The sequence below is a fragment of the Hyperolius riggenbachi genome, chromosome 5, assembly GCF_040937935.1.
Source record: "Hyperolius riggenbachi isolate aHypRig1 chromosome 5, aHypRig1.pri, whole genome shotgun sequence".
Classification (NCBI taxonomy): domain Eukaryota; kingdom Metazoa; phylum Chordata; class Amphibia; order Anura; family Hyperoliidae; genus Hyperolius; species Hyperolius riggenbachi.
The window spans coordinates 41,925,386-41,940,249 of NC_090650.1; the positions used below are offsets into that span (position 1 = coordinate 41,925,386).

The 14,864-nt window shown below is 44.7% G+C and overlaps 1 protein-coding gene across 1 annotated transcript in view; it reads right to left on the minus strand.

Moving 5' to 3' along the window:
• The window catches only part of CUBN (cubilin), a 298,563-nt gene that overhangs the window by 125,712 nt on the left and 157,987 nt on the right, over positions 1 to 14,864 (minus strand). The window contains exons 30-31 of the mRNA XM_068238249.1: positions 11,628 to 11,802; positions 10,750 to 10,931 (exon numbers count right to left, since the gene is read on the minus strand). Of these exons, the coding sequence (XP_068094350.1) occupies positions 10,750 to 10,931; positions 11,628 to 11,802 (357 nt within the window). The remainder of the gene's footprint in view (positions 1 to 10,749; positions 10,932 to 11,627; positions 11,803 to 14,864) is intronic.

The window sequence follows — 14,864 nt, forward strand, 5'->3', positions numbered from 1 at the left end:
GCGTTCATCTCTGCGAAGAGATAGCGAATCCTTCTGAGTCCTGTTCCCTGTATTACTTCAGTCTTAGTCAGAGTTCCTGCTTATGTCATATATCGGTTCATTGCCAATATATACATATGTTAGTCAGACGTTACGAATAGTTTCATTGATAGCTGTAATTGTAATACGCTAGGAAAACATACTTATTGTATATTTATCTGTGTTACGTTCACCTATCTCGATCCTGCTATTTCCTGTCTCTCCTGTCCTGTCTTTGTGAGGCACGCCATCGCCGCAACGCATTGGCTGCCTCATTCCAGTCTGTCTGGTTTTGGACGCTTGCTGTCGCTAAGTAATCGCTAGCTAGCAAGCGTTCATTCTGTCTACCTGTCCTGATCTCCTCAGTCCTGGTTTATGCGCTCAGTGCTACCTTGCGCTGAGACGTTATTACGAAAGTGTTTGTGGCTGTTCAGATCTGCACCGGCTCTGTGCACCACAATCTCCTATTGGAGTCAGTCCTCTCCTCCACTAAACTGGGGATATCCTGATCCCTTGTGCTGGTGTGTGTACCTCCTTCACGTCAGCTTATGTGTTGTATGCTGACTGTGGAGATTACACCCCCAAGCTTAACAATAGGATGGCTATATGGGCACATACATGGCAGATGAAATTCAATGTTGACAAATGTAAGGTCATGCATTTTGGACGTACTAATGGTCTAGCACCATACAAAATAAATGGGATACAGTTGGGGACATCAAACTTGGAGAAGGACTTAGGAGTACTCATTGACAACAAGTTAAATAATCGTACTCAATGCCAAGCAGCTGCAGCTAAAGCTAACAAAATTTTGGGATGCATTAAAAGGGAAATAAAAACTCGAGATGCTAGCATAATATTGCCCCTGTTTAACTCTCTAGTAAGGCCACATCTGGAATATGGAATTCAGTTCTGGGCACCACATTACAAAAAAGATATTGCAGTTTTAGAGCAGGTGCAGAGACGAGCAACAAAATTGATGCGTGGGATGGAAGGTCTCACTTATCGAGAAAGGTTAGATAAACTGGGTTTATTTAGTCTAGAGAAAAGACGCCTTAGAGGGGATCTAATTAACATGTATAAATACATCAGAGGGCAATATAATACCTTGGCGGATGAGCTTTTTGTCCCTAGGCCTTCTCAAAGGACTAGAGGACATGATCTGCGCATGGAGGAAAAACGTTTTAACCATTTATTTAGGAAAGGGTTCTTTACAGTAAGAGTGATTAAGATGTGGAATGCATTGCCACAGGAAGTCGTAATGGCAAACTCTATACCTGCATTTAAAGGGGGCTTAGATGCTTTCCTTGCGTTGAAAGACATCCATGGCTACAATTACTAGGTAATGCCTAATGATGTTGATCCAGGGATTTTATCTGATTGCCATCTGGAGTCGGGAAGGAATTTTTCCCTTTAGGGGCTAATTGGACCATGCCTTGTAAAGGTTTTTTCGCCTTCCTCTGGATCAACAGGGATATGTGAGGGAGCAGGCTGGTGTTGTACTTTATACTGGTTGAACTCGATGGACATATGTCTTTTTTCAACCAAAATAACTATGTAACTATGTAACTATGTAAGCAATCTTGAGGCCCCCAACAAATCATGAGGCCCCCAACAAGACAAATTCAGCAATCATGATGCCCCCAACAAGACAAATTCAGCAATCATGAGGCCCCCAACAAGACATTCAGCAATCTTGAGGCCCCCAGGTTAGGAAGTGACAGGGACCGCCAGGTTAGGAAGTGACAGGGACACCCATTTAGGTAGTGAGTGACAGGGACTCCCATTTAGGTAGTGAGTGACAGGGACCCCCATTTAGGTAGTGAGTGACAGGGATCCCCGTTTAGGTAGTGAGTGACAGGGACCCCCATTTAGGTAGTGAGTGACAGGGACCCCCATTTAGGTAGTGAGTGACAGGGACCCCCATTTAGGTAGTGAGTGAAAGGGACCCCCGTTTAGGTAGTGAGTGACAGGGACCCCCGTTTAGGTAGTGAGTGACAGGGACCCTCGTTTAGATAGACAGGAGCCCCCCCCCCCCTCTAGCTCCCCACCCCTCACCTTGCAGCCAGCAGCAGCTTCAGACCTCGATCAGTGGGCGACCCGACCAGTAAGAGTGGACGCCGGGCGCAACACACTCTATATGCGGAAGTGATGTCACTATCGCATATCAGTGCGGTGTGCTAGGTCCATGTGCTCATGGCTCCCAACTGTGCCTTTTTAAGAGGGACAGACCCTCTTTGGTAAGCCAAATTCCTCTCTCTCTCTTTCTTCCTCATTTGTCCCTCTTTCAGGACTGATGTCCAGATCTATGTAAATATGTGTATTTTTCTACAGTAAAAATGTGTTTAACTGACTGTAAACTGTATGCCTATCCTTTTAAATGTATATTTTTCTTATTTTCAAATGTGAAAATGAAGAACTACTGAGAGGACCAGTGTGGTTTGAATGATAAAACTAAAACTTTTGCTTCTGAATTCTTTGTGATATGCGTGACGAGGAATATTGCAGGGGGCGTGGTTAGGGGTGTGGCAGAGGCGTGGCTTAAAGAGACTCCGTAACAAAAATTGCATCCTGTTTTTTATCATCCTACAAGTTCCAAAAGCTATTCTAATGTGTTCTGGCTTACTGCAGCACTTTATACTATCACTGTCTCTGTAATAAATCAATGTATCTTTCCCCTGTCAGACTTGTCGGCCTGTGTCTGGAAGGCTGCCAAGTTCTTCAGTGTTGTGGTTCTGCTATGAACTCCCCCTTACAAACCCCTCTATGCACACTGCCTGTGTGTTATTTAGGATTAGAGCAGCTTCTCTCTTATCTTTTACAAGCTGGATAAATCGTTCTCTGAGCTGGCTGGGCTTTCACATACTGAAGAATTACAGACAAGGGCAAAGCTGTTTGCAGGAAGAAACAAGCAGCCTGAAACTTCAGTGCATGAGAACAGGGGGAAAGAAACACACAAATGATCTCTTGAGATTCAAAAGGAAGGCTGTATACAGCCTGCTTGTGTATGGATGCATTTTCTATGTGTGGACATACTGTACATCAACCTACTTCCTGTTTTGGTGGCCATTTTGTTTGTTTATAAACAAACTTTTTAAAACTGTTTTTAACCACTTTTAATGCGGCGGGGAGCGGCGAAATTGTGACAGAGGGTAATAGGAGATGTCCCCTAACGCACTGGTATGTTTACTTTTGTGCGATTTTAACAATACAGATTCTCTTTAAAGTATCCCCTCTTTCTTATCACAAAATGTTTGGAGGTATACATGCGTTATATGGAATTCCGAATTCTCACTTCCTACAGCTGTAATGTATTTGACCGTCTCACTGACCTGATTAGCGCATGAGGCAGTTGTTATCAGCCTCCTCAGGCATCTTAACGTGTACCCAGTGGTGTAGCTAAGGAGCTGTGGGCCCCGATGCAAGTTTTACAATGCCCCCCCCCCCCCCTCCCCCAAGCACTCTATACATAAGAATGGATACGGCGCACCAAAACCTGCCAATGGCAACTACAGTGTCAGAGATGCAAGAAGGGGGTGGGGAGCAGTTTGCTTATGATTACCACTATTCAAAGTATGTGTACACGTGATTATTATGAGCACAGGACCAATAGAGAGCTAATACTGCAGTTGAGAGAGGGCCCCTCTGGCCCAAGGGCACCGATGAAGTTGCAACCTCTGCACTCCCTATTGCACAGGATGCTTCCCAGCCGTGACACGCGTGTGTGCAGCCCAGTGCAGTGATGTTGCCCAAGGGAATCAGGTCCTGATCCCGACGGGTTACTTTCGTCAAAGGTGTGTGCGCACCTTAAGATTAACAAGCTGACACATCATTGCATTACAGCAGTTCTGGAGGTGTGTTTAGCTATCAGGGGCAACAAAGAGATGATTTGCATATTAAGCAGTGATGCATTGTGGGAAACCTCATATGCTCTCTCCAACCTGAATAATCGCAAATACCTTCTGTTTTAAAGGGGTTCTTTAATGTTTTATTTAAAAAAAAGTTTCACTTACCGGGACTTCTACCGGCCCCCTGCAGACGTCCTCAGGGATCCTCCCGTCCCCCTCACTTTCCCTTTTTTTTGTTATAACGAGACGAACGCCACTGCTGAGCGTCCTGGCTCGCTCCCACTCATGTTGCCAGGAGTGTCCTGTGCAGGTGGCGGGACAGGACGGGCGCGGGACAGGACGTCTGCACGGGGCCAGTAGGAGCCCCAGGTAAGTAAAACTTTTTTTTAAATAAAACATTAAAGAACCCCTTTAAAGGAACTCCGAGCAGTGCAGTAACTATGGAAAGATGCATACCATTTTGAAGCTCTCTTTCGCCGCCCTACGCCTTTTAGTTTTCGTTATTTTCGTGATCGAAATCGTGTTTGCCGCGATTTCGATCACGAAAATAGCGAAAATATAAAAGGCGTAGGGCAGGGGTTTATATATCGTTGGAAAGAGGAGAAAGAGAGCTTCAAAATGGTATGCATCTTTCCATAGTTTCTGCACTGCTCGGAGTCCCTTTAAAGGAATACTGTAGGGGGGGTCGGTGGAAAATGAGTTGAACTTACCCGGGGCTTCTAATGGTCCCCCGCAGACATCCTGTGCCCGCACAGCTACTCACCGATGCTCCGGCCCCGCCTCCGGTTTACTTCTGAAATTTCAGACTTTAAAGTCTGAAAACCACTGCGCCTGCGTTGCCATGTCCTCAATCCCGCTGATGTCACCAGGAGCATACTGCGCAGACACAGCCCTGGGTAAGTTCAACTCATTTTCCCCCCGACCCCCTACAGCAGGGGTCTCAAACTCAATTTACCTGGGGGGCCGCAGGAGGCAAAGTCAGGATGAGGCTGGGCCGCATAAGGAATTTCACAATCGCGGCGCATCGCCGCCTCTGCCCGCCCCTCTCACTCTTCCTTCACAGAGAGAGGCGGGCAGAGGCGGCTATCCGTGCGGCGATTGACATCAGGAGGGGCAGAGCTGAGGCTGAAATCTCTGCCCCTTCCAGGAAATGCCGGCAGATTGCCCCCCCGGGCGATTTGGGGGCTCTGCAGCCCTTGTTTAGCGGCGGTGATGCGGCGGATTACTTGGGAGGTACTGAAGCGAACTATAAGGTAGCTTTTGCCGGCGAGGGCCACAAAATATTGTATCGAGGGCCGCAAATGGCCCGCGGGCCGCGAGTTTGAGACCCCTGCCCTACAGTGTCCCTTTAAGAAGGTAAAATTCTGTCTTGCATAGCATTTTTAGTAAGAGGGCTTTTTGGTGCTTTGTAGCCCCTCACACACTCCTAGGAATTCTGGTTCACCATCAGCTTGCTGGGCAATCAGTAACACTAGTAAAGTAATGAGCATCTGATAAATCAGGAAGTGAATGAAGTGGATGTGCAGTGTGTTTGTTTGTGTATGGTATCCATATGATTTATTAGTCATAAAGGAAGAGTCTCTGACAGGAAATTGCAGAGCCCATAAAACAAACACAGATAAGATAATGGCTGGAAATCTCCCCCAATAAAGGAGGCAGAACAATCACACATAGAGCATTTCCTTGGCTGTCTATATCACATCTGGAGTGCATTGCACAGATCGTACACGCCTTTCCATACAGATCAGAGATGCACGAGAGCTCACAGGATACAGGGACAGGCTGAATAGCCGAATGCAAATCTCACCTCCTGAGGTTATCTGTATAATGTTAACAAAGCGTACGTACATTAAAGACGCCTGGAAATTTGGGCGCGTAGTTAGGGCGGAAAGTAAAATATCATGATTAAATACCGATATTTAACTACAATAGTGTAAAATATAGATGTCCCAGGTTGCATGAGGTCCCGGGAAACGTCCCGCTTTTAGCCGCGGGACGTCCTGGCCTCGGGACTCTGGCCACCGTACGATTGCATGAACTGGCATGCGGCGTCTACTAGAAGCTGCGCCAGTTCATAGCCAGCAGCCCCGCTCCAGCCTCCATAGTCTTCCGGCAGGCAGAGCAGGGCTACGGGAAGATGGCGTCCGAAGTCCTGTACTGGAGACTATTTGTGTCTCCACTACAGGGCTTCGGGCGCCATCTTCCCGTAGCCCTGCACTCTGCCTGTCAGCGCGGGAGATATGCAGGAGCAAGATGGTCCAGGGAGCTGCACACTAGAGGCCGGCCAGGAGAGGAGACTTCTGTCAGGTGAATAAATTATTTTTTTTTGCTGAAATGTGGCGCAAATTGCATGTATTTTCTGCTGAAATGTGGCCCAAATTGCGTTCATTTTCTTCTGAAATGTGGCCCAAATTGCGTTCATTTTCTGCCTAAAACTAACCCCCCACCCACACACACTACCTACCTAATGCCTAAAACTAACCCCCAATCCACACACACTACCTACCTAGTGCCTAAAACTAACTGCCCCCCCCCACCCACCCACACACTACCTACCTAATGCATACAACACACACACACACACCCTCCCACCCGCACACATTAGCTACCTAGTGTCTAAAACTACCACCCCCACCCACACTACCTACCTAATGCCTACAACTAACCCCCCCACCCCACACACTACCTACCTAGTGTCTAAAACGAATCCCCTCATTTGCACACACACACTTCCTACTACAGTTAGGGACAAGACAATAAACTCTGTACAGCGCTGCGTAATATGTCGGCGCTATATAAATACTTGAATAAATTAATAAATAAAATAATTGAATAAAAATCAAGATTGCCAGCCAAGGCGGTCTTGATCCTCAGCCATGGCTGATTTCACACCAGCGTGTGTGCGTAGGTTGAGATCTATTGACCCTTCTCCTCAGACCTCGGGGAGGGGCTTGGCTGTTGTATGGGTCATTCATGGTTACGCTGTGCTCTATCCTGACTGAACTGCAGCAGAAGTGTTTCCTCTCGTGGTAACATTTCTGTCACACAGAACATAACACATTCTTTCTGCACAGCACATAATAATATGCCTCTTCTTATGGAAAACAATATCATATTGATATTCAGAGAAGCCACAGCACATTGTCCATTCTCTCTGTGCCTATGGCTGCCACTGAGCGGCTGCAGCTCTTCAAAGGAACCATTGTCCGGGCCTTCTTAATGGAGGCTCATATCAAAGCTTTGGTGATTAATTTGATTTCACTCTGGCATGTCTTTGTTATCCCTGGCTGTCTCTGAATTTGCACACAAGCGGAGAAAAGGCCTCAGAGCTGTCTGCAGAATGATGCGTTTGACTGGACAGGTCAGGGCAAGTCCAGCCTATCACACTGCAGTTAATCACCAGTTAGCAGCCAGATGGAACTCTACGTACTTGTGTAGAAAACAGACAGGCCTGGATATTCAAGACAAAGAGATTTAAAGAAGCACTATCGTGAAAATCATAAAATACATACAAATAAGAAATATGTTTCTTCCAGAGTAAAATGAGCCATAAATTGCTTTTCTCCTATGTTGCTGTCACTTACAGTAGGTAGAAGAAATCTGAGAGAACCGACAGGTTTTAGACTAGCCTATCTCCTCATGGGGGATTCTCAGGGTTTTGTATATTCTCAAAAGCACTTAGTGAATGGCAGTTGCACCGTCCAACTGCTAAAAAAAAACTGTGCAGCGAACAGGGAGGCTGGCCAGCATCCATGTATACATTTTGAGGGAATGTCTTTATTAAAATCCTTGCTAAGAATGAATCACCCATGAAGAGATGGACTAGTCCGGTTTTGTCAGATTTCTACTACCTACTGTAAGTGACAGCAACATAGGAGAACAGTAATTTATGGTTCATTTTACTCCGGAAGAAACATACTTTTTAATTGCATATGTTTACATGTATTTTACATTTTACAATTTTTTGCAATAGTGGTCCTTTAAAGAGGAACTGTAGTGAAAATGTCATTATGAATAAAATTGCTTATTTTTTACAATAATAATTTATAGATGATTTAGTCAGTGTTTGCCCATTGTAAAGTCTTTCCTCTCCCTGATTTACATTCTGACATGAATCACTGGTGGTGACATCTTTAGTTATTGTTAGAGGTTTAACAACATAGTTGCCTTGAACTGCAGTGTAGTAAAACAACCACAAGATGTCACTGTGTGAAAATGCAATGGAAATCTTAACCACTCCAGGACCACAGGTCAGTGACACGGCTGTCCCCAGTACAGTGATGCTGTAGCGCTGTACAATGTAAATAAACAGCGATTTCACCGTCTAACAGTCTCCTAGCAGCCATCTAAAAACCACTCCCCTGGGGGACCCACCTTGCGACCGCCAATTGGCGTTAGGCAGTCACAAGGAGGTTAATGGTATTGTTATTTCCTGTATTCACACTTTATTCTCTGTTTTAAGTAAGCTGCATTACCTGACGGTGATGTATGATATATCTCTGCATGTTTTCCTTCAGTAAAGAATTCTAAGTTGCTATACCGGGTGTCTATCAGTGTGTATGAAACACTAAGCGCCAACAGTTCTGACAGGTGATCTATACAGAAGGATGTTCATTTACTGAAAATTCTATGCACAGAGGGAGATACTGCTTGCATGGCAGTTGGAAAAAGCTGTTATTTCCCAAAATGCAACGAGGTTCACAGAAAGGAAACTGTCAGTACCATGGTCATGACATCACACTGTGGGAGGGGTTTCACCATAATATCAGCCACGCAGACCCCCCTGATGCTCTATTTGAGAAAAGGGAAAGATTTCCAGTGGAAAAGGGGGTATCGGCTACTGATTACAAAGAAGCACAATGCTTCCTCTTTAAGCTGTATGGGAAGCTTCCCGTATATATGTCTACCTCTGCTTACTCCCCCCACTGGAGTACACTTATCAGTGTCACCTGGTGAGTTTGGTTCCGTGTGGTTTTGATACAATAAAAAGATTGGTAAACTCTTCTTACCGATATTTTCCTACTGACTTACCCTGCGTACATTCTCATACTAACCCTCTCTCCTAATGCTTGGGCTGGCGCCCAAGTGCTAGCCCTTTGGCCACTAATTTATGACAGACTAGTATTTACTGTGAGCACTTTGTTAAGTACTGAAGCCGTTACTATCGGGCATCTAACGCCCCACCTCGGTGATGTATAGCCGCAATTTACATATCGGTGTATTACGTGGCTGCTGAGGCAGGCGCCCTAATGGACTGCTTTGCCCCACTGCATAAGGCATATTAACTACAGCAAACTTTCCCTGTATCCGGCACAGATGGGGATTGCCTGGTTCTAGATACGTGTGCTTGCCGAAAGAGCACAAAATCCCCCCCCCCCCCCCTCCAGTGCAAAAGAAAACACTTACCAATCCTCCAGGCGCCGTCCTCTACCCTTCCTGTAGCTCCTAGCGGCTTTCTGGCATTATCTGTGTATGGTTCCTGGTGTGTCACCTGACCCGCATTGGGTCACGTGACAGGCCAGGAGCCGTGCATGGACACCGAAAAGCTGAAGGGAGCTGCAGGGAGGGTAGAAGATGGCGCATGGAGGCTCCTAAGTACTTTCTGCCCTACAATGCCCTGCAAATCCCCCTCAGGCATGCTGGGTACTTGAGACCAACGGTTGCCTGAGTTCTGCGCCTTTCCTGTACATCTGAAATAAGTAAATGGATCTTAACTCAATTTTAGTGCCCCAAAATTGCTAATTTATAATCTCAGCAAAGTTCAAAAGTGCATTCCTCTGACCAAAGGAGCACAGCTGTAAAGTGATGTCAGGCAGGACACTCATACAAAATGATCATAATGTTGGGATACAAAGAGAACATAGATGAATAATAATGTACTATAGAAAAAAGAAGCGGATTTATAACTAAAGAGACTTTAAAGTGGTATGAAACTCTGCATTTTGTTCTTTGCTCTATAAGATTAATTACAGCATAAAACCTACTACTAGAAATTAAATTGGTAGCAGAACAGCACTCAAAAAGTTAAACACAGCACTTTCTTCTTCACTGGGAAGCTTATATCTGAAGCCAAAGCTGAGGAAGTGATTACATTATCTTGTTTATGTTTCCTTATCAGCCACAATTAGTAAACATTCCTGACTCTTCAGTTCAGCTGCATGGTAGAAGGTGAAATGGAGACATCTTACTAGATCTTACTAGATACATTATAATATATAAATATAGCAGCTATGCAATACAATGCAGTGGCGGCTTTATGAGCAGATAAAGTTGTAATTTGTAAACGGATGGAAATACTTGTGTACAAAACCAAATATGATAACTGTATGGGTAACAGAAAGGAGGAAAACACATTTTTATTGAATATGATGTCAAGAGTTTAATCCCGCTTTAAGATTTTAAGGGGAGTGAATTATGAGTGCAGATTGACTGAATTGTGTCCTATCCAATTCACTTTTTCTCCATAGCTCCATAGTTCTTCTAGGCGATATTTTTACATTTTATCAATAAAATGCCTTTTAAGCCACCAGCAAGCAAGAAAATACTTAGAATAATTTGGGCCATACTTTTTTACCTACTTTTTGGTACTTTTTCACTTGCAGAGTGCTGAAAAGTTATTTTAAACAGAAATGACCTCCTAGGAGAAAAAAAGTGAATTGGATGGGGTCCCGTGTATTTTAAAACTACGTATCTGTTAAACGAAGAGATAAAACATTGGAAAACAAAGCATCCCAACAGCTAACAAGGCACCCTGCACTCCTACAGCACATAAGGTATTTCTGAAAGTTTACCACATATAACACTGACTCAGGGACTGTTTATTTGCCACTTTACAGAACTATTATTTTTTCTCCCCTACAGAAAAACAAAGATATAAACTTACGGTGACGTTGTCATAGATACAGGAAGGGTGTCCTTCGATGTCGAAGTCGGTAAAATTGAGTAACACTCTATGTCCAGGGTCCACCCGAATCAGCCAGGAACATTCCGTGTTCTCGGCATATGGCCTGGGGTAATTAGGAGAGTGGACCTCCCCACTATGAGCTTGTAATACCCCACCACAACCTGGAGAATGATAGGAATTGCTCTGTTAAGTCTGTAAGATTCGCTAGGTACATAAATATGTACTGTACATACTACATATATTCTGCACATACTACATATATACTGCACATACTACATATATACTGCACATACTACATATATACTGCACATACTACATATATACTGCACATACTAAATACCATATTTTTCGGACTATAAGAGGCTCCTGACCATAAGACGCACCTAAGTTTAGAGGACAAAAACCAGGGAAAATATATATACTGTACTAAACCTGGTGCATCCATGATGAAGGGGCATCTTGTGGATTATGCCCCCTTTGTACCTCCTGCCCCTTGTACCTCCTGTGTCTCCCTGGGTCCTCCTCTGTCCCCAAGTATCCTCCTGTGTCCTCCTTGTTTCCCTCTCTGTCCTCCTCTGTCCCCCATATGTCCGCCTCTAGCCTCCTCTATGCCCCTTTGTGCCCCCCGTTTGTCCCCCCTGTGTCCTCCTCTGCATGGACACAGTACAGGAAGTCCCCGACATTGCGGTAGGTTGGAGGTTTGTATTGGCCGGTGTTCACAAGTCAGGAACTCCCTGTAACTGCACTATAAGACGCAGAGACATTTCCCCCCACTTTTGGGGAGAAAAATTGAGTCTTATAGTCCAAAAAATACAATAAACTGCACTTACGGTTAGAAATCCTATAACTCTACCCACCTCCAGGGACTTCCAGCCATGTAGCATTGAACCCCCTGCCGCTGACGTAGGCGTTAGTCTTGAATCGGACGGTGACCATGTTCCCTGTGCTGGACACCTGCAGGGGATTTTCTGGGGCCCGAGGGGTGCACAGCTGAGCCAGCCTTGGCGAGGACAGTTCTGGCCCTCCATATATCTGAAATGTAAAGTGCAATATTAACGGGACATTCCCCAAAATGCCACAGTCTGTTTCTACCACAAGAATGGCTACGCAGTCAGTTCAAAACAGAATCACAACACATGGTTTCTGGTGAAAATACGGCTCTGTACAAAATATAAAGCTGACACATCATTGCATTCCAGCGGATCTGGAGGTGCGTTTAGCTTCCAAGGACAACAATGGATAATTTGCATATATTCAGCAGTGGTGCATTGTGGGAGACACCTCGGAGCTCACTTCAGCCTGAATTATTGCAAATACCTTCTGTTTTAAGAAAGCAAACGTTTGTTTTCCATAGCATTCTAGTAAGAGGTCTTTTTGGACCATTGTAGCCCCTTACACACTCCTAGGAGTTCACTCCTGATTCACCATGAGCTTGCTGGTTAGTCTGTACCTCTTGATGAAAATACGCAACCGCACTACAAATTCCCATTCATTGAATTAAACCAAAATCACAACCACATCTAGGGCAATCACATAGGAACACAAGTGCCATGCATTGCACGGCAACACATGTTTCCTGATGCGCTCAAGAGGGAACGTCCTTTAACAATAACAAGTGTTTAGCACTTTTCTCCTATAGCCTGGAATGTGCTACAGAGGAAAAAGTTATGTTTTCATAAATGGCAGACTTTTCAGGTGGCTTTACAGTATGGGCTTAAATACCTGAAGGGATGGAGCTGTCTTGATTATGTGTGGCAAGAAGTTCCAAAGTGTAGGGGCAGCATGACAGAAGTGTCTTGCTCCAAAGGTTTTGAGGTGAATTCTGGGGGTGACCAAGGAATTAGGTCCTGTTGATCTGAAGTTGTAGGAGGTGTGATGATGTTAGAGGTGTTTATTAGAGATGCTTGACTAACTTTTTAAGCAAGGTGTGACTCAAGTTTTACACACAATTTATATTTTTTTCATCTGCACCGATCGTTCGTAGTCATCTTAGCAGAAAATCTAGAATGTGTACAGAAGCCCACCTGATGTTATTGAGAAAGTTGATAGTGGTCCATTCTGCTAGATCACTAATGACTTATGGCTGTTGGTTCATTAAAGGAACACTCCAGCCAAAAAAGTAAGCAGTTAAAATCTTACAGAACCGACAGGTTTTGGACTAGTCCATCTCTTAATGGGGAATTCTCAGGGTTTTATTAGTTTACTTTTTACAAGCATTTCCTAAATGTCAGTTGCTAAGTCTAACTGACAAAATAGTGGGCAAGTGTGTAGTAAAGCTGGAAGGTATCCTATTATTTTGACAGTTAAACTGCCCTGCAGGAAAACAAAGATAACCCTGAGAATCCCCCATGAGGAGATGAACAAGCCAAAAACCTGTCGGTTCTGTCAGATTTTAACTGCTTACTTTTTTCGCTGGAGTGGTCCTTTAACTTACATTTAAATTCCTGCAGCAGAATGGAGCAGGCTCCACCTCCTAATGGATCCGCCTTCTATCCTGCTAGCTGGCTCCGCCTCCTTCTTATCCTTCTTCCTATCCCACTTCCCCACTATACAACAGAACAGGAACTGAGCAGTGCGAATATATTTATTAATTGGTACACTTTTGTACACTTTAGTTTTCAGTAATAATTAGATTTTTAGTAATAGGTGTGAAACCGGCCTCAAGATTGCCTCATATCTACAAGGTCTTATGATGCATACACACAATCAAATAATGTCACCCACAAGGATTGGGATTCAATCACTTAAGCCTGGTACTCACATCCAATTTTTATTGGCCAATTATTCGCCAATTTTACCACTTCCATATGGTATGAGAACTTACCTACACAATCTGTTCATAGTATTTACAGTCTGTTGGCCCTCATGCTACATTGAGTTGGTAAAATTGGTAAGTGATTGACCAATCAAAATTGCATGTTTGTATGCACTCTTCAGAGCCGAGTTCTGTGCAGGGGTAGCGATGCTTTCTGTTGCTATGGAGCTGGAGAAGAGGCAACGTCATGGTGCATGATGGGAGTGGAAGGAGGAGTAAAGCGGAGAACAATGGCTAGATCGGCTTCTCCTCTCCTCCACCGGCGGCACTGCACTCCCAGCATCCTCTTCTAAGTCCGATCACATGATATGATGTGCGATTGTAACCCAAGGGATGTAAACCCAGAGGAGATCTCACTGCCATGTAAGGAGCGTGCCTTCCTTAGTTACGCACATTGCTTCCTTAGCAACGCGCGTAACAACTGCAGGTAGTCCTGCTCCTGTGAATTTTCCCCGCCGCGATACTTCTCTCATGGCCTCTACTGTGTTAATTTACATACTTAACATAACAATGTAAGTTAACACAGTAGCGGCTGCGAGTGAAGTATCGTGGCAGGGATACTTCACAGGAGCAGTACTACCCACAGTTAATGTTACGCGCATTGCTAAGGAAGCTATGTGCGTAACTAAGGAAGCGTTGCTATGTAAGGCGTGCATAGTGCGCACTACAGCTCATTAGGCTGCGCTGCTTTAGCAGTGCAGCTTGATGAATCAAGCCCATTATGTGTTAAGTGATAGAATCTCTCTTCTGGCTGTTCAGATGCTGATAAAACAGATCAGTTACAAGGATGGTACTGCTGATGTGCAGTGTTTCTATACAGAGGATGCCATTTGTCCCAGCACATCTAAACGATGGCTTCCTACACACAGTCCACATCCTGTTAGGAAAGATCTAGTCTGACAATCTATACATCAGAATTTATTCGCGAAATACCAGTGGCGTAGCTAAGGAGCTATGGGCCCCGATGCAAGTTTTACATTGGGGCCCCCTAAGCACTCTAGACATATACATAACAATCGCTACAGTGCACCAAAACCTGCCAATGGCAACTACAGTGTCAGAGGTGCAAGAAGGGGATGGGGGACAGTTTGTTAATGATTACCATTATTCAAAGCATCTATAGAAGTGATAATTAGGAGCACAGGACCAATAGAGAGCTAATACTGTAGTTGAGGGAAGACCCCTTGGGGCCCCTCTGGCCCAAGGGCCCCAATGCGGTCGCAACCTCTGCACCCCCTATTACTACGCCCCTGCTAAATACACTTTCCATTAGAGTACA